At 40.5% G+C, this 25348-nt stretch overlaps 2 protein-coding genes across 10 annotated transcripts in view; one reads left to right on the top strand and one right to left on the bottom strand.

The window, feature by feature from the left end:
- The window catches only part of CBX5 (chromobox 5), a 31031-nt gene extending 14333 nt beyond the window's left edge, over nt 1-16698 (bottom strand). Inside the window, exons 1-2 of one of the 6 annotated variants that reach the window (XM_080663072.1) lie at nt 16528-16698; nt 9974-10079 (exon numbers count right to left, since the gene is read on the bottom strand). In XM_080663072.1, the coding sequence (XP_080519198.1) occupies nt 9974-9997 (24 nt within the window). In that variant the 5' untranslated portion in view covers nt 9998-10079; nt 16528-16698. Of the gene's footprint in view, nt 1-111; nt 450-9973; nt 10080-16527 lie in introns of those variants that run through there. The other 5 variants (XM_080663071.1, XM_080663075.1, XM_080663073.1 and 2 more) reach the window with 5 other exon arrangements.
- A 510-nt stretch (nt 16699-17208) lies between these two features.
- On the top strand, nt 17209-23702 carry HNRNPA1 (heterogeneous nuclear ribonucleoprotein A1). Of its 4 annotated transcripts, XR_013960271.1 has the most exons (12): nt 17209-17339; nt 17892-18008; nt 18294-18440; nt 18567-18777; nt 18872-18964; nt 19043-19135; nt 19427-19501; nt 19719-19877; nt 20441-20596; nt 20818-20883; nt 23279-23352; nt 23553-23702. XR_013960271.1 is itself a non-coding variant. In XM_080662445.1 (11 exons), the coding sequence occupies exons 1-10, from the start codon at nt 17325-17327 to the stop codon at nt 20871-20873; spliced, it is 1122 nt and encodes a 373-aa protein (XP_080518571.1). In that variant the 5' UTR covers nt 17209-17324; the 3' UTR covers nt 20874-20883; nt 21120-21836. The 4 variants fall into 4 exon arrangements, 2 of the variants coding, with proteins under 2 accessions (XP_080518571.1, XP_080518572.1); XR_013960270.1 differs by lacking the exon at nt 19719-19877; XM_080662445.1 differs by lacking the exons at nt 23279-23352; nt 23553-23702 and adding an exon at nt 21120-21836.
- Nucleotides 23703-25348: the final 1646 nt, after the last annotated feature.

Raw genomic sequence — 25348 nt, 5'->3', positions numbered from 1 at the left:
CAAGAAAAAAAAATCTGATTTGATTTATTTAAAATTAAAATAGCCTCCGACCTCACCAGAGACAGGAAATGTCATATTCCTGGGAGAGTACCCCACCCCACCCCCACTCACCTTGGAATTTCCGGGAGCTGAGCAGTTTAGTTCAGAGCGCTGGGGTTAAAACCAGCCCTGGGTTAGATGCATGCAGTTAAGCATTGTGGCCATGGCCTCTCCAGCCTCACGAGGAAAAACAAGGATTTACATATGTGTTCTTCAGTTTGAGGGAGAAAAGGGGAAAATCTCCCTTTATAAATTCATGCAGAAGGGGCTCCCCAGAGGGAGCATATGAAAGAGGGTTCTCTCCTTTACCTACCGGATCGCCCCACTTCTTTCTTTCCCTCTGGGCTAACAGGAGGGCCTCCCCTCCCAGATCTGGGGCTTGGCGGGCTGGCAGCTCCCCGCCCCCACCCAGCTGCCTGGGCGCCACTGCGCAGCTGTCCCAGTCCGTTGCCATGGCAACTGGCAGCAGTACTAGACTAAGAGGGGGAGAGGCAAACTGAAAAGTTAAAAGCCTTAACTTTCCTTTTCAGTGAAGACTGGGCGAAGAAATTGGAAGGTACCTACCTTGGCCTCAAGAGCTCAAGGGAACTGGTTCTTGGGTTTTAAATCCAAAACTTGTGCTTATTCCTAAAACCACTGGGAATTAATAGCATTTTAAGATCATCTAACAGGATTATAGCTCAACTGGAAGGGGGAAGGGAAAGGCTAGGTTCCTCTACAACAGAATCAGTGCAAACCACCCATCCCCTAATCCAGCCCACCAGAAGCACTTTACACAGGGCCTCTTTTACCATCTGTCACTGAACAGTTAATTAAAATTGCTTGGGGGGGGGGTAGATAACACAAAAATTGGAAGGAGAGTATTTGGGATACTATATGACTATCCTTCTTTGATAGATTACTAGATACAGAAACAGAACCCAGATCCTTGAAGCACTACCGAAGAACTTTTCAACTGAAATTATAGATAGAAAAAATACTTAATCCTTAAGTACTTTTTAAAAGAGAGCAGTCCAACCCCAATCATTACTGTTAAAACCGCTTCTCATTCGTTGTTCTTGTAATGCTATATAGCAAATTTTAAAATAATTACTACCCATCCAAAATATATATAACTAAAAATTATATAGATATCAATAATCCCTATACTTGAGAAAAGGACTGAGACAAAGAAAAAATACTTAGAAACCTGCAGTCCCATAAATTTGCATTTCTCCTGGTCCTAAAGAACATTTTAGAGAGCTCCAAAACCCGGCTCTGCTTTATAGATACTTGTCTTTAGAGCCAGAAGTGGCTGCTGTAGGACAGTAATAAAGAAGAAACAATTAAAAAAAAAAAAAATCAACCTGAGGAAAAAGCAGAGAATGGTGATTATTTTGGTTATCAAACAGAAGAAATTATAGGGTATGACAGCAAAGACAAGTTTTCAACTCAGATTTTCTCAACTTTGAATGAACCCATCATGATATCTGAGAAAAGTTGACTTTTTTAACTTTTCCTAACTTTTTTTTTTAACTTTGCAGCTAAGGGATGGCAAGAAAAATATTCCAAGATGTTCTAAATTAAAATTACAGCAACCAGAGTTAGAGAAAGAGAACATTATAGTTGTGGACCAAGTCTGAGAAAAAACTTCTCACATTTCCTATGTATCCGTTGGAATTTAGTATTAATTTCCAGGTGGTTATTTCTGTGTTTATCCAAAAGGGAAAAGCCAGGTGCAACAGAATCCCAGGAACCTTCGCATCTTATTTTACACACAAAGTTTCCAATCTACTGTCCACAGCTGATCACAAGAGGAGACATTTCTTCCTTAAGGACTCTACTGTGCCCATCCCAGAACCAGTCCTGTTTTACCTTCTCCCATCCCCTTTGTCTATAGCTAACGTAAACCCTTTCAGAAAAATTACATCTTTCTTCTCCCTGATGTATAAAAATGCTTGCAAAACTCCAGGACAACAGACATGTTGTCTCTCCTACCTAGCCATGCTGCTGGTGGTTTAGACTCCATGCCAAGACCGGTCTTTTTTTTTTTTTTGCTAGCAATGGCCTGATAAACCCCTTTAAAAAAAGACTTGCTTTAGTGGAAACTAAAAATTTTTTTTAACTGGTATATGAAAATAAATGCCAAGGAATTAGAACAGTGTTCTGATTCTGTGATTAACTTGCCAAGTGTGATCTTGAGTAAATAAATTTTCAATCTAATCCCAGAATCACTAAAATGGGCCAAATAAATCCCCACCACCTACCTCCTAGGGCAGTGGTCGGCAAACTGTGGCTTGCGAGCCACTTGCGGCTCTTTGGCCCCTTGAGTGTGGCTCTTCCACAAAATACCACGGCCTGGGCGAGTCTATTTTGAAGAAGTGGCGTTAGAAGTTTAATTTTAAAAAATTTGGCTCTCAAAAGAAATTTCCATCGTTGTACTATTGATATTTGGCTCTGTTGACTAATGAATTTGCCGACCACTGTCCTAGGGAAAGAGTGAGTTTATATTGAAACCAAAGAGCTGTTCAGTCCCCTAAAGAGAAGCTTTTGTAAAAATATTATAGGGCCGAATACAACATCAGCAGGAAATATGACCTTCCAAATTCCTAAGCCATTAAACCATATCACATATGCAGTAACTCCTGCAGTTCAACATGTTAGACAGCAAGAAAGGAGGAACAGTGTCCCTGTTAATTAGGCAATGGTAAACTAATAAACCTTCCGAGAATAGGCAGGTATGTTCTCTCTCAAGGATAAAATACTTATTCTTATGCTTTAAAACTCAGAAAAGCATAGGAGATGGCAGAATGAAAAGACTAATAGTAATTCTGTGAAGGGATAAAGGACAGGAAAGAAGGAGATTAACACTTTAGCAACACTATCCTTTTGGTGGGGAGTAGTGAATTCAAGGAGGAAAGGGACAAAAATATTCTGGAGTCCACCCTTCTCCCTAAAATAGCAAAGAATACAGAGCCAGATCAATTTCCTCCTTCCCACTCTTAAGACCTGCCTAAAGGGCACGCGGCTGAAGTCCCTTATTCTTTGGGAAATGGGTTTTGTAACAGCTGACAAATCAAATTGGGCCTGATGCCAGGAGTCAGAGTCCAACCATAATATTCTGTAAAGAATGGCATGCAATTGTCTTATAAATCTCCTGGACAGTCACAGATCAGAAGCTGGCAAGGATGACGACATAGTTCTGATGGAATGTGTCTTATCTTAACCTTGAAGTTACAGATCTGCTCAGGAGCAGCAGTAAGAAATGAGAAATGCACCCAGACATCCGAGGGGACATAATTCTCTTTTTAGACAGTGCGACCCAGTGTATTAGGGTCAAATGAAACACAAAGCCAGACAGACAATTTAAGGGCTAGAGCCTGGACCAGATAAAGCATCAGGACTGGTGGTTCAAGCTGAGCTTGGGAGGAGGGAGCGATCCAGTATGAGAAATGAGACATGGCTGGCAGGATGATGGAGTGATTATGGTAGAACCCCAATACTATGCAGGAGGAAGAGAGGATAAGCCTCTGAATGCAACCTTATCCTTGTGGAAATCTCCATGGGAAGGGGTGAGTAGCTTCTCAAATTTCTAGTCTTTCAGGCATAACAGTTCTCACCCCTTTCTTGAATATACACAGGAACTCTCTGTTAAAGATATCAACATCTATAGATAAGACTCCGGCAACTTAACTGCCCATAAGAATACAAGAAAAGAGCAGGCCCCACCAACCCTTTATATCAATGATACAGGGCAAATTCACCTTACAGGCCTCTCAGTGCCAGGGAAAAAGACACCTAAACCAGGGATCTAGTGAGAGTCAGCCTTGGAAAAACATCAAAGAGCACTAAAGTCAGGCACAGTCAGAATCCACATTCCAAGTTGATAACAGAAGACATCTTTAACAGATGAATCTTCCAGGGGGGAAAAAGGGGTCACGCGGGGTGGGGAATGAGGAGGTGAGGCAAAAAGAGAGGAACAAAAAAACCCCACACATTACAAGGATAAAAGAAAAAATGTGTTAAAACTGCCAACCCCCAGAAATTAAAGAGGAAAGCTAGGGAAATCCAGAACAGATGATGGTTAACATTTGCATTAATCAATCAATCCTGAAACCACAGAACCACCCACATTGGGTCTCTGATATGGGTCTGCTCTGGATAGTTCAGGCTCTCCTCTAGTCCCTCTTCAACACTACCTGTTTAGGCAGCTTTTCTTAGCGCTTGGTGTAGCAAATTTTATTTTCATCACTACTTACAAGCAAAGGAATATACTGTATACACACACACACACACACACACACACACACACACACACACAGTATGTATGTATGTATATATCACAATTCTAAAGCTTTCTCTAGGCTTTTTGTGTATTATTTTAAAAGTTATGAAAAATAACCGGGGCCCTAGCCGGTTTGGCTCAGTGGATACAGCATCGGCCTGCGGACTGAAGGGTCCCAGGTTTGATTCCGGTCAAGGGCACATGCCCGGGTTGTGGGCTCAATCCCCAGTAGCGGGTATGCAGGAGGCAGCTGATCAGTGATTCTCTCTCCTCTCTCATTGATATTTCTCTCTCTCTCCCCCTCTCCCTTCCTCTCTGAAATCAATAAAAAAAAAAAAATATATATATATATATATATATATTTTTTTTTTAAATTAGAAGAAAAAAAAGAAAAAACACTGGTAAGTTGCCTCACTGAACTACTCACTTAACTATTTGAAGGTGGTAGTCAGATCAAATGTTAAAATGCATAATCACTGAGCTCTCTCTCTTCATTTTAGAGTTTCAATATAAATTCTATAAGTCTAACAAGAAGGCAAAATCCTCCAGAAAAAAAGCCATTCTGAAGAGTAGGATAGGTTGAGAGCATATGCAAAGCTCCCTACCATATGTATTAATTAAATATGCCACTGATGCCGAAACCAGTTTGGCTCAGTGGATAGAGCGTCGGCCTGCGGACTTAAGGGTCCCGGGTTCGATTCTGGTCAAGGGCACATACCTTGGTTGCAGGTACATCTCCAGTAGGGGGTGTGCAGGAGGCAGCTGATCGATGTTTCTCTCTCATTGATGTTTCTAACTCTCTATCCCTCTCCCTTCCTCTCTGTAAAATATCAATAAAATATATTAAAAAAAAAAAAAATGCCACTGATGGGTGACTCTACTAGGCCCAGCCTTAAGAAATTCCCATTTCTCCTCTAAGGCTCTTGAGGAAGGCTAGTGGCTTAGGTAAAGATTGTATTGTCAGCTATAACACTGTTTTCAAAGCGTCCTCTATCCAGCCTTATTGTAACAAAACAGATGAAAAGAAACCAAATTTATAAAACTATTTTAATCGGGTTATGTTCTTTGCTCTTTAGGATCTATAAGTACAAGTGGTTTTAGGTAACGCATACTGCATAAAACTAAAATACCCTCTATAAAGATGTTTCCTTCCACCAGATTTATGATTTCCAAAGTATCAGCCATGTGGCATTTTGTCAAAAACACAGCATAGAGATGCACATTACAGCTGTCCTGGTGATCTCAGGTTTTGTTAAATGGGCTGATAACTACCATTCCACCTCCACCAAAAGCCCATGAGTTCCCAATTCAAAAGGAGTTAAAAGCTTTTTAAGAGACTGGATTAGAAAAGAGTTGAGAAGAGATTAACTGTCGTCATTAACACCCCTATCATTAACAAGTCACATATAGACAACACAAACTTTATTAATAGAGAGTGTAGGAGGAAATGTTCTCCCTTTGGCTAGCACAGGTCCAGTTTGTGATCCTTTAAAATCAGGCCAAGGCACTGCTTCAACAAGTCACAGAATGATTCTGAGGCCAAGCATTCTGCTTGTTGATTATCCAAGCATCGTGTTCCACTGAGTAAGGGAATAAAGGGCCTTTTTCTTTTAGATTAAAACATATACATCACAAATGGAGATAAAGGCTGCCTTATAAATTCTATTTGGCTGCGCTGTCCTCAAAAATCTGAGCACCATTAAAAAATATAAATGAATATGTACTACAGCAATGTCAAAACTGTTTGAGTTGTAAGTCTGGTTCACTGGTATATTTAGCAGTAGCACACAAATTCTTGATATCTCATTACCAGATCACATTCCCACAAAATAAAAATTTTATATGGGATTTGTTTCTTTCCTATATTAAAATCTACTGAATTTCTTCTCTCAAGTGTCAGTCTTTGTTAAATTCAGTTAGGGTGCACTTAAACCATCACAAAGCAAGAGGTTAGATACCAAGATTTATGAGAAGGTAGAATTCAGCAGCACTATGGGCAAATGTCTTCCAGATGGTACTTTCCAACAACTCTATCCTTGGAATGTACTGAACTCATCTCAAAGCACTATGGCCTCAGGTGGGTGTTAAATCTCACACCTACCCTCTCTTAATTAAATGTGATGATGCATGAACTAGATCCTGTTATCTTTCGTAAAGAACCTGGAGATTTCATTATAAACAAATCTTAAGAAAAATGAGTAATAGCCATGTTTGAGTACACTGCCATGAATCTTATAGCAGAACATGGTTCACAAAATATGGAAGGGTTAAAAGAGAACTAAAGAGTCCACCCCCAAATAAAATTATGGTCATAAAGCATTTTTCAAACAGCCATAAAACTAAGGCTTGGTGCTTACCTCTCTCGTTTGTATAGATTTTAGAATTCAGAGCTTAAGGGTAAAAAAGCCCTTTCAGGTCATTTTAAACAAATCCTCATGTTAAGGAATAGTTTCTACTATGCCAGACAATTTATATTCTCTCATAATCTAAGTTTAGTGAAGATATTCAAGAGATATAAAAATTAATTTGTATAACCATAACTAAAATTTCTAAAATACCTCTATTTTAACTGTTGAGATGGTATTAGAATTTAAGTCAATATGCTAAAATCTGATTAATACATGCTAACAAAAAAGGGAGATTTTATATAATTGGAATAAGAAAGATATGTCAGACTATAAAATTTCAGGGAGTAAAAGAGAGCACTCACTCAACATATGGCATAATTTTGTGCTTTGCCATTACCTTGGTATATTTGCAACATAAAATATATTGAAGTCATAGCCTACAATTTAGATAAATAAAATCAAGCCAGTATTGAACTTTTTCCCATCCCATACAATAGAATCCTTGGCAGCTCCTTGGCCATCTATTATGATCTTGACCAATTTCTCTCTGTGGCAATTTAAAAGCTGTAAAAAAATACATAATGGGTGATGACAGGAGAAACAAACCCACACCAGAAATTATTGAACCTTGTAGGTCTTTGCAAGTATCTATATTGACATTTAAGTATGAGTTACTATGCCACAATATCATAAAAGTGTGCTCTACACTTCAGATATATTGATAGTTAAATGCAAAGGCAGGCCACCATCAGATAAACGACTACAGGGATGGCCAATCTCAGACCACCCAGCTCTTCCACTGAGCATTCTGATGTGTTACTTAAGACAAATAAGATGTTCCTAGCTCTCTTTTTGTCCAGCTTCCAACTACAATTCTGATCCAAATCCTAAAAGGATGATTAATATAATAATTCTGATCCTTGCTCTAAAATTGTTTGCTTGGTTAAGGGATATTTAAGAGTCTAGCCCAGTCTTCAATTCAATGGCTGAGGATTCTAATAGTTTACCCTTGGTTAAGTCAGTGGTTAGTCCTGTCTCCAAAGGTTGTTATTAAAAAACTACTAAAGGGGTAACTTGTTAACAATTGTAAGATTAAGACTAGGGCCCTGGCTGTTGTGGCTCACTTGGTTGAAAGTCATCCTGTGCACCAAAAAGTCACCTGCTTGACTCCAGGTCAGTCTGTATATATCTTTCTCTCTCCCTTTCCTTTCCTTTCTCTCTAAAATCAATAAAAAACATATTTTTTTAAAATCAGGACTAGGAATAAGATATGGGACATCTTCCAATTAAACCACTGAAAGGTTGAACCGGACAGTTTACTTAACCTTAAGGGTATTAGTTATTTGCCCTATTTATCTCATAGGTCTGCTTTGTGAGAAAAATAAAACTAGAAAACACTTTAAAAATGTAAAGCAAAAGAATTTAAATGTCTGATAACAGATGAAGTTAAAAATAACAAATGCTTTGGTAAGTGTTCCCTCCTCTTACATTTTCCTGAAGACATTGTGTAGAATTGATATTTCTTCCGTGTCTCTTAAAATTCACCAGTAAAGCCATCTGGACCTGCACTTTTCTCTGTGGGAATGTGTTTAACTACAAATTCTATTTCCTTAACAGATATAGGGCTAGTGAAGTTCTGTATTCTGCAGTAAGCTTTAGTAGTTTGTCTTTCAAAGAGGTGATTCATTTCATCTCAGACACTGAATGTACTGACATAGTTGTTCATAATATTCCCTTACTGTTTTAATGTCTGAAGGATCAGTAATGATATTGTCTTCTCTTATTCCTGATACTAGTAATTTGTACCTTTTTTTTTTTCCTGATCAGATTTGGTTTATTACCTTTATTGACCTTCTCAAAACTGCTTCCTTTGGATTTAATTTGCTCTTCTTTTTCTAGGTTGTTAAGATGGAAAAATAGGTCACTACTTTAGACCTTTTTGCCTTTTTTTTTAATTTTAATCCTCATCTAAGGATATTTTTCCATTGATTTTTAGAGAGTGGAAGAGAGAGGGAAAGACAGAGAGAAACATCAATGTGAGAGAAACACATCGATTGGTTGCCTCCTGCCTGCACCCTGATGAGGGCCTGAGTCAAGGAGGAGCCTACAACAGAGGTACTTGCCCTTGACTGGAATCCAACCCAAAACCCTTCAGTCCACCGGCTGAGGCTCTATCCACTGAGCCAAATCGGCTAGGGTGACCTTTTTACTTTAATTGAAACACTTAATACTATAAATTTCTAAGCACTGTCTTAGTTACATCTCACAAATTTTCATATGTTATCATTTCAAAATATTTTCTAATTTTCTCTGTAATCTCTTCTTTGACCCATGGGTTACTTAGAAGTGTGTAATTGCAGATATACATATTTCAGTTGTATTGTTTTTTCTTTCATACTAGAGGTCCAGTGCACGGATTCATGCACTGGTGGGGTCCCTCGGCCTGGCCTGTGGGGATCGGGCCAAAACCTTCTCTCTGACATCCCCCGAGGGGTCCCAGATTGCGAGAGGGCGCAGGCCAGGCTGAGGGACCCCACTGGTGCACCAACAGGGCTGCGGAGGGACCGCAGGAGAACTCCAGGGCATCTCCGGCCCATCTCACACAGTCCCGATCAGCGGGACCCCAGCAGCAAGCTAACCTATCAGTCAGAGCATCTGCCCCCTGGTTGTCAGTGCGCTCCATAGCAACTGGTCGAACAGTCAGACACTTAGCTTATTAGGCTTTTATTACTTAGGATATTTTGAAGCTTTATTATTAGTTGTGCAAAATTTAGGATTGTTGTGTCCCCTTGATGAATTGATCCCTTTATTATCTAACCTAGTGTTAGCTATTTACCTTACTTACCTCATGCTGTTATGGAAAAAGAACAAGAAAACACTTTGGAAAATATACAGGAAACAGAAGGTAAAATGTTTGATGATAGAGGAAGTTAAAAATAACTTTAATGAATTTTCTGAACTATCTGTAAGTTTTATCTATGCTTGTCTCCAACTATTCATATAAATGAGGTTTGCTTATGTTTTATCAGATCCTTTGATATAATTTATTGCTGTAAAGTACTGAACAAATTAGCAGTATATTACACTCCACAACTCCATCTGAGGTGAGTCTTACTGATTTACTCCATGTGCCCTGATGAGAAACAAGGCACATGAAGTTCAAGTATTTGCCTCAGAAACCAAACTTAAGATAGAGTTCCCAACCTGTTGGTTGACCTCTTTAGCACAGGGCATTTTATTCCAACATAATTAAATTATGCCTGCTGGCTCAGATATAAATTTGCTTTATTCTAAGAAATGTAGATTATAATCAGAAAAATACTTGAATTTGGTTCCTCCTCTCCATGAAGAAATAGATGAATGTGTTATAAAACTTGATCTTGAAATAGTCCTTTCAGCAAATAATTCCATGATTTCCAGTGTCCTTCCTAGCAATGAAGCACAATGCAACAGGAACTGAGTGAGTTTGAAGAATCAGACTACATTTGAAAAATTCTAAAACTAGGCCCACTGCCAAAACCGGTTTGGCTCAGTGGATAGAGCATCGGCCTGCGGACTGAAGGGTCCCGGGTTCGATTCCGGTCAAGGGCATGTACCTTGGTTGCGGGCACATCCCCAGTGGGAGGTGTGCAGGAGGCAGCTGATCGATGTTTCTCTCTCATCGATGTTTCTAGCTCTCTATCCCTCTTCCTTCCTCTCTGTAAAATATCAATAAAATATATTTAAAAAAACAAAAAAATAAAACTAGGCCCATGACCTAGTTTTAGGTAGAAAAATCTGTCAGTGTTTAATTTTGACAAATTACTCTTACTAGAAAGGAAATCCAGACTACAAAGTCCACAGCCCAGCTAGTCCATTATTCTCTTTTTAGAAAATCACACACAATTAACAAGTACAGGTTTGTTATCCTGTGTTAATAATACCCCTGGGAGTTGATAACCAGCCAACAACTCAGTCTTCTGTCTCTCAAATCCTAGGCAAGACCACACCACAAAACTACATTGACCCAAAATACTGGATGAGTTTTTTATTTAAAATTATTGACTTCAAAAACAAACTCCTACACATTTTAGGAGTCACTTCATGGAAGTGTTAGGCCTAGAAGGTTAGTAGCTATCACCTACCCAAATTCTTCCATATAAGATAAAGAAACTAAAGACAAAAGAGGACAAATGGCTCACCCAAGGTTACTATATCAATACTTAATGGCAGAAATAAGAACCCAGGTTTCCGGAGCCTTTTTTTCCCATTTGCCTCTCTCTTTTGCTTTAAAGTAACCTTTTCTTTTTTGAATTAGGTAAAATTTATTTGGATAGGAGTTATAGACCCAGAGTGTACTGATCTGAATGACTCCAAAAAAAGATATCCATGTCCTAATCCCTAGAACCTGGGAATATTACCTTATATGTGATTAAAAGATGGGAAAGGAGAATTTCTCTTGGATTACACAGGTGGGCCTTACATGCAACCGTATAAAAGAGGCAGAAGAAAATGTTAAGACAGAGCAAAGAGAGATGAGACCAGAGGATGAGGCTGAAAACACCAGAAGCTGAAAAAGGAAAGGGACTCTCCCCTAGAGCCTCCAGAGGGGGCTCAACACCTTAATTACAGATTTCTGGCCTCCAGAATAAGTTCCTGTTATTTGAAGCCACCAAGTGTATGGTAATTTGTTACAGCAGCCACAGAAACTAACGCGCAGGGAGACAAAAAAGAAGAAGAAGAAGGAGGAGGAGGAGGAGGAGGAGGAGGAGGAGGAGAGGAAAGAAAGAAATGAAACGAAACTAACACAGGGGAAATAAAAACTTTAAAAATCATAAACTGAATATATATAAAACCAATTACTGATACAAAAAAGAAGTGTGCTTCAAGTGACCCAAAAATTGCCTAAAACCTCTAATGCCTCATTTCAAAGGGTAAATTGAGGCAATCACAGGATGCAATTTATCCCAAAATATTGGCAGAATCTGAGTAGACAAAACCAGAAAGGTTTAATATTTACATAGCTGCTAAGAAAAACAGTGTAGGTTTTCCCTCAACATGCTAGCTGGTAGAGCTCCTGGACAGACTAAACATAGGCAACAGTTGTCACTGCGGGTGTTCTGCCAACAGAAGTGTAAAGTTGTCATCAGAAATGAATATGTGGCTTCAAGTGGCTTGCAGAAATCCAACAAATCTGCATCTTGGACTCTGCACAAGCCAACTCTTCTCAGGATGACCTGGACTCCTTCCCATTAGTACAATGATCAGCTAAAGCCATCCTCTATAAGGAGCAAAGGAAAATCAAAGTTTACATAGCCCAGAGTCCAAGTTCATGAACAACAATATGTAAATAGCAGCCATAGTGACTGAGTCAGTTACAAGTGATATTTCACACTATAATGTATTACTTTTTAAAATCACAGCACACAGCTTTAGGCCCAATTTCAGATAAGGTGAATGGAAATAAAAATAGAGCAAGTAAAAGAACAAAAAAGGAAAGAAATGCGTTACCAAGAGTTATGAAATGAGCTATTCAAATAAGATAAATAAATCATGCTATGTGTGTCAATAAAATACTGTACCTCAATAAAGGCAAAGAGTACTTGTCTTCCTCAGAAGTCTTTGTATCCTGGACACCTTTCTCTCTTTTCTAGAGCTACTGTCAGGGCTCTGTAAACCACCAGAACTTGGCTGCACATATAAAAATCCAATCAGAGGTTATGTAATTTCTTTTTCCTCAACCATCATTCTGCTCACCTATTGATGGGTTTTCAGTAAAGATGTGTTATTTTCCCTTTTAGGTTTGGCTGCAATAGTATGTCTCTAAGGACTGAGCACAGTGCTTGAAATTTAATTCCTGTAACATAGGCTTAACATTTTGTCTTGTTAACAACCAAGCCAGGTACTCCAAAGGCAAGAAAAAAAGCTCTGGCCAGGTAGCTTAAATTGGTTAGAGCAGTGGTTCACCTTTTTTTGGCCATGCCCCACCTAAGCATCTCTAAAATCCTGAGCCCCGCCCACTCCATGACATATAATTCTTATTATTCAAAAAGTGAGCTCCTATTCACATGGAGGAAGCCTAAAAGGTCATTAACTCAGTCTAAACAAGCTTCCAAAGAACATGGCATCCATGAAAGAGAAAAATAAAAGAACGAAAGGACATTTGAAGTACTGAGGAAGAAATCACTAAGAAATTGTTTTAAAAAATAATAACATGAAGTGATATGAAAAAATAGCAAATAAAGTTTCAAAACATAACAGAAATACATAAATGGGTCACAATATATATTTACTGTATATGAGGCCCCTAGAACCATAAGAAATGCACAAATTTCACTGTTAATAACTCATTCTCGAACTGCCCCCCTTAAAAATCAAATTGCCCCCCTGTGGGGCATGTGCCCCACACTGGGAACCACTGGGTTAGAGCATCCTCCCCATACACCAATGTTGCGGGTTTGATCTCCGGTCAGGGCACATACAAGCATCAACTGATAAATGCATAAATAAGTGGAAAAACAACTAGATTTTCTTCTCTCCCCCTTCCTCTCTCTCTAAAATAAATAAATAAATAAATTTTGAAGGCAAGAAAAATAAAAAAGGTCTAAAGTTAGAATTTTCAATGTGATACTCTCAGAACGTCAATGAAAAATTACCCACTGTCCTAGCCAGTTTGGCTCAGTGGATAGAGCGTTGGCCTGCGGACTGAAGGGTCCCGGGTTCGATTCCGGTCAAGGGCACATACCCAGGTTGCCGGCATGCAGGAAGCAGCTGATCAATGATTCTCTCTCATAATTGATGTTTTTATCTCTCTCTCTCTCTCCTTTTCTCTCTTAAATCAATAAAAATAAATAAAATTATTTTTTTAAATTACCCACTAAAATTTCCCCATCAGAGAAATGTTCATCAGACATTGTAACCATGACATTGTAAGAGAATTCTCAATAAAACAAGCAATTTTTACTTGCACACCACAGTAAACCAAAAACTCCTATTCGAATCCTGAAATCTTTCAAATTAAAAAATATAAAAAACATTAAATAAGGGTTCACTGATTATTTTGTTTATAAATCTAAGTAACTCGGGTTAGAGATGGCAGGAATTCACTCAGAGAATAATTTAAGATGGCATAATTTGGTTACCTATTCTATAGATCAGTTGTTTTTCTTTCTCTAAACTGTAGGTCAGTACACAGCTGTGAAATCAATTCAGTAGAAAATGACCTATGTTTTTAAGAAAATTAAATAGCGTACTGTAGATGCAAAAAAATATCAGAGTGTTTGCACATATATTTGCAGTGAAGCTTGTTTCATTGTGTGCACAGAGTCAGAATAAAATGTGTTTCTTATTGAGGATCAAGGTCAAAAAAGTTCGAGACTGATCCAAAAGAATCCCAGGTCAGAGGCTTAACTCACGTGAAATGCAAGAAGCATCTAAAGCAAGTCTACCTTCTTAGAAAACATATTTGCCATTATTTTTGGAAGGCAAACATAAGATGCAATCAATGATAAAAAATTTCATGAAATTTTCCCTTTATCCAATGGATCACTCTATATCTGAAGAGATAATCATTAGGATTTAGTGATCCATTTACCAAAGGCCACTCACTTCCTAAACATTTCACCCATATTCTCCCTCAATTTCTAATTGGTTAAAGATTTTGACAAGAAAATCAACTCTAGCATCTGCCATTTTATTTTTTAATCGCCTAAGGATATGTTTTTATTGATTTTAGAGAGAGAAACATCGATGTGAGAAAGAAACATTGATCCTTTGCCTCCCATACACGACTGGACCAGGGATCAAACCTGCAACCTGTGTATGTGCCCTGACCTGGAATCAACAGCAACCCCTCTGTGCAAGGGAGGGAGGATGCTCAACCAACTGAGCCCAGCCAGGGCTAGTAGCATTTGTCATTTTAGATCAATAGTTTTCAACTGGTGGAGATTTTGCTACAATACCCCCCCAAGACATCTGGCAATGTCTGGAGACATTTTGATGGACACAAAGGGGGTAAGGAGAGGTGAGATGCATTCCTTCTACCAGAAATGTCAACAGTACTGAGGTTGAGAAACCCTAGACCAAGATTGTAATCTTTTCAAACATAAAGAAATCACGGAAAGATATCCTGAACCTATAGCCCTTTAGTTTTTATAAACTAAGCGGCTATATTATTAGCATACCTACAAATAGTTCATAACCAAATATGAAATAGGTTTGTCCTTTTGCAAGTGCCAGAGAACATGGAAATCCCTCCTCTGTTTACTATACGCTCAACTAAAATCATCTGTCTTTTATGTTAGAAAGGTCTCTAATCATAAGGGTACTTCATATGTAGCTGAACTTGTTACAGTATTTAAACATTTTTCCCTTGACCCTAAATAAATCAGTGACTAGAGCAGTATATATTCTGATGTAGCCAAAATGTAATGAAAACTTCTATACGTTGCTAAAAATCTTAGAATAAGCAAAATGGGCATTACCAACAGGAGATGGACTACTACAAGTAAACATTTTGAAGGAAAAATAATCAAGATAGTATTATTCAGGTAATGAGTGAGTCCTCCTGCCTCCAACATCTAAATATCACCCTCCTCAAGCATCTTCCTTCTTATCCAAATTCAGACAATCTCGGAGAAGCAGCAAAAAGAGAGGATTAGAAACTCTTTAATGGTGTAAAGAAAGAGACATATGTGGTGGGAAAAGTTCCTCAAAGAAAAGACTCTAAAAGGCACTGGGAAAGATGAATATTTCTTGTAAAGCACTTAGCATGATGCCTAGCAGATACTAAGTACTCAAAAAGTTACTTTTTTATTTATATATTTTAGACCGAGAATCGCCTTAGTTACTAAGAAGAAAACAGCACTCTTTCGAGGTGTAAAGGAGAAAGGTGGTGAGAAGTACGTGATTATGAATGGAAACACAAAAAACTTGACTTTTTAGCTTAATTTTAATCACAAATTCTTATAATCCCTGCAAAGATTTAAACATTAGAGATCCAATTTGCCTCGATCCCACTGTATTATGAAGCTTTCCAAATTTTTCTGTTTTTACAAATATTGAGTTGCCCATGGAAATATGCATCATGTAGATTTTTTTCGGATGCCTTTCCACAATACATAGAGATTTATCCCATTCATTCTAAAACTTCAAGGAAGTCTTCCTAATGGAGCTAGTTCTCAAAGTCAAAAGACCTCCCTTGCTCCCCCCAAAACCTATGGTGGATGGTGGGAAGTACAGCGGGAGAAAATGGCAAACTCAAGGTATCCACGAGCAAACGTAGTTTCCCTACCAGGGAGGTTTATAGAATGGAGGCCTAAAGGCTTCGTTAGAGAAGTCATTGTGGACAAAATATCCACCCCCGACTCGCCATCACAGGCATCGAATACCCTTCCTCACCACCCCAAATCTAAGACCTCTATCTTTTGGAGCGCTGATTGGACGACTCGCCGAGCGCTCTCCATAGGATATTTTACTGGCTCCAGATTTGGTCCATCCATTTAAGCGCCCGACTCCCTCATTCCCCATTGGAGTCAAACCGCTGCCTCTGGGATGAGCCCAACCTACCGCGCGCTTAGTGCTCATTGGCTCAGTGAAATGCTGCTCATGAGGAGAAAACCCGCCTCCCACATTCCGATGGCCTAAGGACCGATCAGTCTGCAGCTAAAGACAGACTCAATTGGTCTATACACATGCCAGTCAAATTCTTCGTGGGCAAAGCTCCACAGAACCTGCCGGGGGTAAAACATCCGCCCCTGTCCTTCCATTGGTTGGCCGGATCCACCGCTCCCCCTTCACGAGCCCCCACCCCGCGATCCATTCATTTCACACAATAACGGGCTCAATTGGAGTCGGATGGAGACTTCCCATCGGTAGGCAAGACTGTCCGCCACTTACCCGGGATCGAGACCGATCTCTCACGCTAATGTCTTCTCTGTTCCTCTGTGATGAGAGCCGGACCACAAGCCACCGCTGCCGCCGTCTTCTGCGCAACGCCAACCGCCCGCCAAAACGGATCCTTCCCTGCGCCTGCGCTACCAATCCTGGGACCAGACCTTTTCTCCGCCCATTACGCCTGCGCAAAACGAGGCACAACTCCCGCCATTACGCAGGCGCTGTAGGTTCGCCACCGTCTCCCGCCCGCCATTTCACGTGTTTCTTGAGCCAGGCGGAACTTCTTAATGCGCCTGCGTGAACTCGCCATTTTACTACACATGCGTTCAGCAGGCGGTTGTTGCAAAAAATAAAATTGTCACATTCTACTTTTTGATACATAGTATTAATCACGCTCTGAAAACTGAGTAAAATGTAACATTTGCAGCGTGGAGGATTAAAGTGTTATTTAAATACCCTAGGCATATTTAAATATGAATGATTGGTTGGGTAGCCAATCAGACTAGTTAAGAAGAATATTACTCGTGAACCAATAGTCTCCGAGGGGTGGACACTGCGTAAAACGCCCAAACGAATGACGTTAAAGCAATGCGGCACCACAGACCAATAGGAGCAGGAAGCTATTTCAAATATCCTATCAGAGCTACCAAGGGGCGGAGTCTACCAATGCCGCAAGGGAGGAGGCGGGATAAAAAAGCGAGGCCGAAGGTAGGCTGGCAGATACGTTCCTTAGATCACTCCTTTCTGCTGGTGTTCGCCGTGGAGTAAGCATCGTTGGAGTTTCCCCTGTTGCAGTCATCATGTCTAAGTCTGAGGTGGGTAAGACCCTCTCTACAACTTAACTTTCTCCCTCGTCCCTTCCTGAGTTCTATGGAATGCAGTCTGGATTGACTGCTTGCTCCAGCCCATTCGGCAGTTCTTGGGTCGCGCCCAGGGCCTACCCCTCCCGAAGTTCAGGTCGCCATTTTGTCCTCGTCGTGGCCATGAGGCCGTCGTCCTGCAACCCTTAGTTATCACGCCGCTCGTTCCTCCCAGTAAGGCTCTTAGACACATTAAATCGACTATTTTTTTTTTTTTTTTGCTTTGTCTCAGGCGAATTTCTTAAAAGCAGTTGTAATCTCTTACTGGCAATGGATCCCTCCCGCCTAGTCCTTTTGTTGCGCGTGCGTCGGAAAGTAGGGACGCATGCGCCCGCTGTTTCCCAGCCCCAACATAAGGTCTCCCCAATGGGGAGAAGCACGTGGCTTGTTGCGACCCGAAGGAACAATATGAGTGCTGCCACGTTGCTGTCTAGTTTTGCTTCTCTTAAGTGAAAGGTGTGTTGCGTTATACGCCCACTTAACGCTTCCCCCCCCCGCCCCCTCCAGTCTCCCAAAGAGCCGGAGCAGCTGCGGAAGCTCTTTATCGGAGGTTTGAGCTTCGAAACGACCGATGAGAGTCTGAGGAGCCATTTTGAGCAATGGGGAACGCTCACGGACTGTGTGGTAAGACCTGGAGGAGACAAAAGGGCAGTAGAACGAGACGATTTCCTTGGCTTGTCTTGCTCTAGCTCTGTCTGAATGCTTATGAAAATTAACAGGATTACACTTGCAAATAACTTGGGCGGGAAGGTGTGGGTTTAAGTGATTAAAAAGCTTATTCCTAGATTTACGGGTAATGGGAGCTGGAGGGCTTTGTATAAAGGGCAAGTATAAAGTTTCCCGTTATTCAAGGTGGAAATGTCAGTGGCTTTGGGGATCTTACTGTGTATTAAATGAATTATATCTCAGGTGATGAGAGATCCAAACACTAAGCGCTCCAGAGGCTTTGGGTTTGTCACCTATGCCACTGTGGAGGAGGTGGATGCAGCCATGAATGCAAGGCCACACAAGGTGGACGGGAGAGTTGTGGAACCAAAGAGGGCTGTCTCAAGAGAAGTAAGTGATGCTTTTTTCTTTCCACTTGGAAGTGTGCCATTAGGTGCACTAGGGATGGTAAGAAACTTCGATCTTAATTTTGGGATAGATTCTGCTATAACTTAATTGGGGTTTTTTCCCTCTTAGGATTCTCAAAGACCTGGTGCCCACTTAACTGTGAAAAAGATTTTTGTCGGTGGTATTAAAGAAGACACTGAAGAACATCACCTAAGAGATTATTTTGAACAGTATGGGAAAATAGAAGTGATTGAAATCATGACTGACCGAGGCAGTGGCAAAAAGAGGGGCTTTGCTTTTGTAACCTTTGATGACCATGACTCTGTAGACAAGATTGTCAGTAAGTATCAGGTGACATATTTGCTAAGGGTTCTGAAGTCTGGGTTGTGTTCTAATCCCTGAGAATACTGTGTTCTTTTTATCTTCAAATTTAGTTCAGAAATACCATACTGTGAATGGCCACAACTGTGAAGTAAGGAAAGCCCTATCTAAGCAAGAGATGGCTAGTGCTTCGTCCAGCCAAAGAGGTGGGTTTGTTGTTTTATTAAACCTTAAAGTCCAGTTCTAATTAGTATGGTTCAACACTTAAAACTTTTATTGTTAAGGTCGAAGTGGTTCTGGAAACTTCGGAGGTGGTCGTGGAGGTGGTTTTGGTGGAAATGACAACTTTGGTCGCGGAGGAAACTTCAGTGGTCGAGGTATTTGATTATATTCCACTGTTACCAATTAATAGTAAGCTTGTAATATAACGCAGATAACTTGTCCTTTATGTAATCTGTGGCAGTATTGTAACTACTACTGGTCAACGTTTCCAAAGTTACATTTTATCCAAATGTAGTTCTGGCTTCTCACTAGCCAGAAGTTAGTCTCTGGTATGGAAATCATTTTTGTAGTGCAGGAACTACTTCCTAAAGTTTATACTTACAAGGCTGTTACTTGTATGCAATTTATATACTTCAAACCTGCTTTAAAATTTTGCTCTCTTACAGGTGGCTTTGGTGGCAGCCGTGGTGGCGGTGGATATGGTGGCAGTGGGGATGGCTATAATGGATTTGGTAATGATGGTAAGTTTTGTTTGTTTTAGGAATAAACAGGTGAAAAGGTTTTTTGACTATCTACAGAATAGATGGGTAGAAACTAAAACTTGAGTGCATCTAGTGCATGACAAGCTAAGCTCTGACCATAACAGCATGATTCAAAGCAGGCTGTTTCCCATTAGCCTTAAACAGATTTTGATTGTTGAATACTTTTGTCTTATTGAGAAGAATTGTATTCTTGTAGGTGGTTATGGAGGAGGCGGCCCTGGTTACTCTGGAGGAAGCAGAGGCTATGGAAGTGGTGGACAGGGTTATGGAAACCAGGGCAGTGGCTATGGCGGGAGTGGCAGCTATGACAGCTATAACAACGGAGGAGGCGGAGGCGGCTTTGGCGGTGGTAGTGGTAGGTATCCAGTGATCCAGGTACTTGGTGCAGTAGCTAGATTAGTTTTATAGAGTTTATGCCCATGTGGGGATAAGATGCTCTTAAAAGCATTATGTGGTACACTGCATGGTACTTTTTAATGGGCTTACTATGCTGCCTCCCAGCTTTAAGCTGGGGCCGCCTCACTCCCAACTAGTTGAATAAGTGGATAGTTGCGTGTTCAACTGGAACCAGATTAGCTGTAGTAGGATTTAGTGTTTTAACTTCTTTGGGACCATAGGCACTTAGTTGATGTATCCAGCATGTGTTTGCAGTGCCCCTGGATGGATAAAGGCCTTCAAGGCTAGAGAATATGCTCTGTTGTCATGGTGAGTTGGGTACTTTTTTCTTGAGTACTGGATTATTCAACTGAATGCCTTGTCCAGAAAATATGAAATGCAAAGATAAACGTTGAAGCCATCCAAGTTTGGGAGAAAGAAAGGCAGGCAGGTCATGCAATCTTTTCCCACTCTGAACACTAAATAGATTCAGGATGATCACCTTTCCTAAGTAACAAATAAAGGCCCTCTTTCCATTCCTAGGAAGCAATTTTGGAGGTGGTGGAAGCTACAATGATTTTGGCAATTACAACAATCAATCTTCAAATTTTGGGCCTATGAAAGGAGGAAACTTTGGAGGCAGAAGCTCTGGCCCTTATGGTGGTGGAGGTCAATACTTTGCCAAACCACGAAACCAAGGTATGGTGCATGTATATGTAGTATTAGAGGGCTAAGTGTATTTATAACTTGCACTGGTTATAAAAAGCTGACAATTACAAGCCTTCAGAATACTGAAGGGATTGGTAATTGCAATCAAATTAAAAGTATCTGAGCTTAAACTCGGATTTTAACTTGCTTCAAATATAAAGGCATTACTATTGATATTTCCAAAAGTTTAAAGGAACAAACCTTATTCTTAGGTGGCTATGGCGGTTCCAGCAGCAGCAGTAGCTATGGCAGTGGCAGAAGGTTTTAATTACTGCCAGGTAAGTAAACACCTTTTTTGTATTTTGGCTTAATTTTCATAATTGATAATGAACCCAGTAACCCTAATGTAGCTAAGCAGTGCAACATAGTTAACATTATAACTTCAGTAAAATTGTGGATATTAAGCTAATATTCAGATCAGCAAAATTTGTGGGAAACAAAACTTGATATTGGATTGTAGCCTTTAAGTCTTAATATGTTTAGATTAACAACTTTATTCCATATTGTTCAACAGGAAACAAAGCTTAGCAGGAGAGGAGAGCCAGAGAAGTGACAGGGAAGCTACAGGTTACAACAGATTTGTGAACTCAGCCAAGCACAGTGGTGGCAGGGCCTAGCTGCTACAAAGAAGACATGTGTTAGACAATACTCATGTGAATGGGCAAAAAAAACTCGAGGACTGTATTTGTGACTAATTGTATAACAGGTTATTTTAGTTTCTGTTCTGTGGAAAGTGTAAAGCATTCCAACCAAGGGTTTTAATGTAGATTTTTTTTTTTGCACCCATGCTGTTGATTGCTAAATGTAATAGTCTGATCATGACGCTGAATAAATGTGTCTTTTTTTTAAATGTGCTGTGTAAAGTTAGTTTGCTCTGAAGCCATCTTGGTAAATTACCCCAACAGTGTGAAGCTAGAATTCCTTCAGGGTGATGCCAGGTTCCATTTGAAATTTACTTACAACCTGCTTGGGCACAGAGGCCATTGTCTTCAGAAACTTTGGTGTAGTTGAATTGACAGTTACTGTGTTGTGACCTGGAGTTCACCATTAAAAGGGTCACCCAAGCAGAGTCATGGAGTTCATTTGGTTATTAATGATTGTTGGCACATCCTATGCAATATATCTAAATTGAATTATGGTACCAGATAAAATTATAGATGGATATGAAGCTTGTGTATCATCCATTATCATGTGTAATCAATAAACGATTTACTATCCTCTTGAATGACAACTGTATGGATTTGGGACTGGCAGAGCTTTGGACTTTCCCTACCCACCACCCCTGATAATGTTGAATACTTCTATCACAATTCAAGTTCAAAGCTTTGCCAGAGAATAGAAACCAGCTGCTGGCTAATGCCACCCCAAAAGTCCACAGATTTAGAGCATTTGGGAGACATTTTTTAAAATTGGCCAGCACCAGTAAGAAATTCTTATTCCTACACAAAATAGTCTTACATTAAAGGAAAACTGCAGTTCCCTTTGTTCTGGTTGGGTGGGCCTTTATAGAGGTTTATAGATTTCAACCATGCTAGTTGCCTATTTGGAAACAAAAATTATGGACATGTTTAGGAACCATATTGCTTACAAGCATGCTAACTGCAGTTTTCCTTTAAACATGGCACAAGATCACACAACCATCCTAAAATGTTAATTGTATGGAAAATGATTTCTAAATCTTTAAAGTTACATACTATCCAGTCTTTGTTATTTGTATATAGGTTCTTTTGAGCCCTCCCCTTTGATACTTTCAATTTCAGTGCCATTGTACTTACCTAGTAGCATAGAGATTTGTTTATCACTAGGACTGTATTTCATCCCATGGGTGTGTTACTTGGAAGTTGGGGGGTGGGATGGTGATGGGTGGGAGGTGGAGGTGGGTGGGAAAGTATGGATGGATGATACAGTTCCATGGGTTTGATATTGGCTGAGTTTGCAATGGCAGGTGGAACCTTAACTATTGAGGGAGTTTGCAGATACCTCAGGATTCCTGACAATGCCTTTAAAGATCCAGGAGAGATGTTCAGCTACTAGGAACTGCTAGCAAGTATAGCGCGAATGGCTCCGAGCTCAGACACTCTACAGCTGAGAGTAGACACTTGTGGTATGTGGAGTACAGATAAGCCAGGGGCAGGCCACGGCACGCTCCATGAAAGCTAGGAGGGAGTGAATTTTCAGTGACCATCGCAAGGAAGGAGGCAGACAAAAGTAAGGCACACCTGACTCTTAGGACTAGCAGTCAGAACCAGGAGGAAAGGTTTTATTGCTATGCTGGTAGGTAAGAACAGATTTTACTTACATCCATATAGTTATGTAAAATCCAGTTTTTTGTTATATTTTCCTTAATATATTGAGCCAAAACTAGTCCAGTTAAGCTGAACTTGGTTTTTCTGGAGATGGATTGTTTTAAATTGACACCCTAGTCTTGGTGGATAACAATTGAAGGAAATGAGTGCTTTAAATGTCTATGAATAATAAATTTTTGCCCCTTAATTTTTATTTCCTACTTCTTTGATCCATTTCCTTAAAACAATGGCTCAAAGTAATGCATTAGACTCTTCCCCAAAGTAATGGTGGGAGGGTGGGTGGACCATTAATGGGGGGTGGGGGATTTAGCCTGAGATGGGACTTTATCCCAGAAAAGCTAGTTCTAAAGGTTGTTTGCTTTTCTAGGGAGGAGTCTGGTACTACAGGCTTATCAACATGTCTTAAACAGAAACTCATCTGTCCAAGCTCATGGCTAAAAGGTAAATTTTTATATAAAGTAATGGTAAGCAAGTGATTGGTATTGCCAAAATAAAGAGAATAATCTGCTTTGGAACCAAAAAGACTTGCTAATCTGATCTAATAGAAATCTGTTAATAAAGCAACTGGTTCCTAGTAAAGAGAATGGGAATCTATCATCTGCTTGTATAAGTACTTCATAACTTTTTTTTTCTTTTTGCAGGAACATCCTTATGAGGACGACCTTTATCTGAGCCAATGTGTACTTCATTTTCACTGCCATGCAGTTTTCATTGGCTGTGTTGCAGCTTGAATTAATCATTCAGTTTTATGAATGGGTTTTTTAAATAAAATGCTTTTAACCTTGTTTCTTATTTTCATTTTCTCCTTTTCATGATACTTAGGGTAAACTTGATACTGTACCCCTCAAGTTTGAGAATGGGAAATACAGGAGATAATGATATACCAGGTGTCTGCTAAAACAGAAAACTTACTAGCAGGATCAGTCTAAAGGAGCAGGGCCTCATGTAGAAAGTCATTGCATTTTGAACCTAGCAGTTAAGGTACATGTTTTAAATCACAGGTTGGCATTCAGATTAACAAGGAAGGATTGGGTTGTGGGGACTGAAATCTGAGAAGCTGGGCTCTCACTGCAGGGCTAAATGCTGACCCTGTTAGAAGTAAGCTATTAACTTTGCTCCACTTGAACATAACTTTTTTTTTCCCAGCTCTCCTGGCAAGAGAGAACCAAGTTGTAAAAGCCAGAGCTGCCCCACTCCAGTCTCTTATGAGAGCTATGCTTATCTGTTAAATTCTGTAGGGGTGTCTTCTTGGAACAAGTATGTATTGGCCATGTATCTTAGGCAATTTTAGCAAAGGCTTAACATTTCCCCCATCTTTAGGAGGTCCTGCCTCAATTTTAACATAGCTAAGGGGGAGAAGGGATAGGGGTAGTAAGATAGGTGATTTCATAAGTTATCTTGCTATTTAATCTCCATTTGTGACTTGAAGTTGCTAGATGTGGTTTTTCATATGGTCCATGGTTTGGTGAGATAGGACAACTCTGCCTACCAGAGTTTACCAAGTGCATTCTTATTTTTTAATTTCCTGGGATGGCTGGTTAATAGAGAAAAGCATTCTTGTTGAAAAACTTCTAATCTTGTGTGGTGTGGCTTGGTTGGCCATTGTCTCATACACCAAAACATGGTTAGATTCCATTCCCAGTCAGGGTACATGCCTGGGTTGCACTCTCAGTACCAGGTAGGGGGCACACAGGAGGCAGCCAATCAATGTTCTCATTGATATTTCTATCCATCTCTAAAAACAAAAACAATTGTATTACATTTCGTGTACTTTGATGGATGCTTTACAGAAAGAAGTTAGAGGAAATAGACTCAAGGGAGATAATTGCCCTGTGCTAGTTCTTTGAAACTGGCTCACCCAGTTTACTCTCCAAAAGCATGTTCCAACTGCTTTAGGCACATAACAATATATGATGGTCTTTGTGGCAATCCTATCTAATAAAGAGGGAATATGCTAACTGGCCATCACTCCATCACAAAGATGGCTGCACCCACAGCTGAGGCTAAGCTCCCTTAAGGAGCCTTAAGCAATCAGCAGGGACCTGAGGCTACGCCCTCCCCTGCCCCTGTGGGGCTTGACAGGGAACCTCAGGCTGTGCCCCCCACCTGGCAGGGCTTGACAGGGGACATCAGGCTGGGGGAACTCAGGCCCTGCCTCCTGCCTTGGCACCAGGCTGGGGGAACTCAGGCCACACACCCCACCCGGCAGGGCTTGATGGGGACCTGAGGCCTTGCCCACTGCCCCGGCGCCAGGCTGTGGGACCTCAGGCCACAACCCCCACCAGGTGGGGCTTGACAGGGGACCTCAGGCCACGCCCCCCGCCAAGCGTGGCTTGACCGGGGACCTGAGGCTGCAACCACCTGCCTGTGGGGCTTGATGGGGGATCTGAGGCTGTTCCCCCCTCCCGGTGCCAGGCCGGGGGACCTGAGGCTGCAT

The sequence above is a fragment of the Plecotus auritus genome, assembly GCF_963455305.1.
Source record: "Plecotus auritus genome assembly, chromosome: 3".
In the NCBI taxonomy this organism is placed as follows: domain Eukaryota; kingdom Metazoa; phylum Chordata; class Mammalia; order Chiroptera; family Vespertilionidae; genus Plecotus; species Plecotus auritus.
Note: the sequence above shows the minus strand (reverse complement) of the source record. Positions and strands in the feature narration are given on the sequence as shown.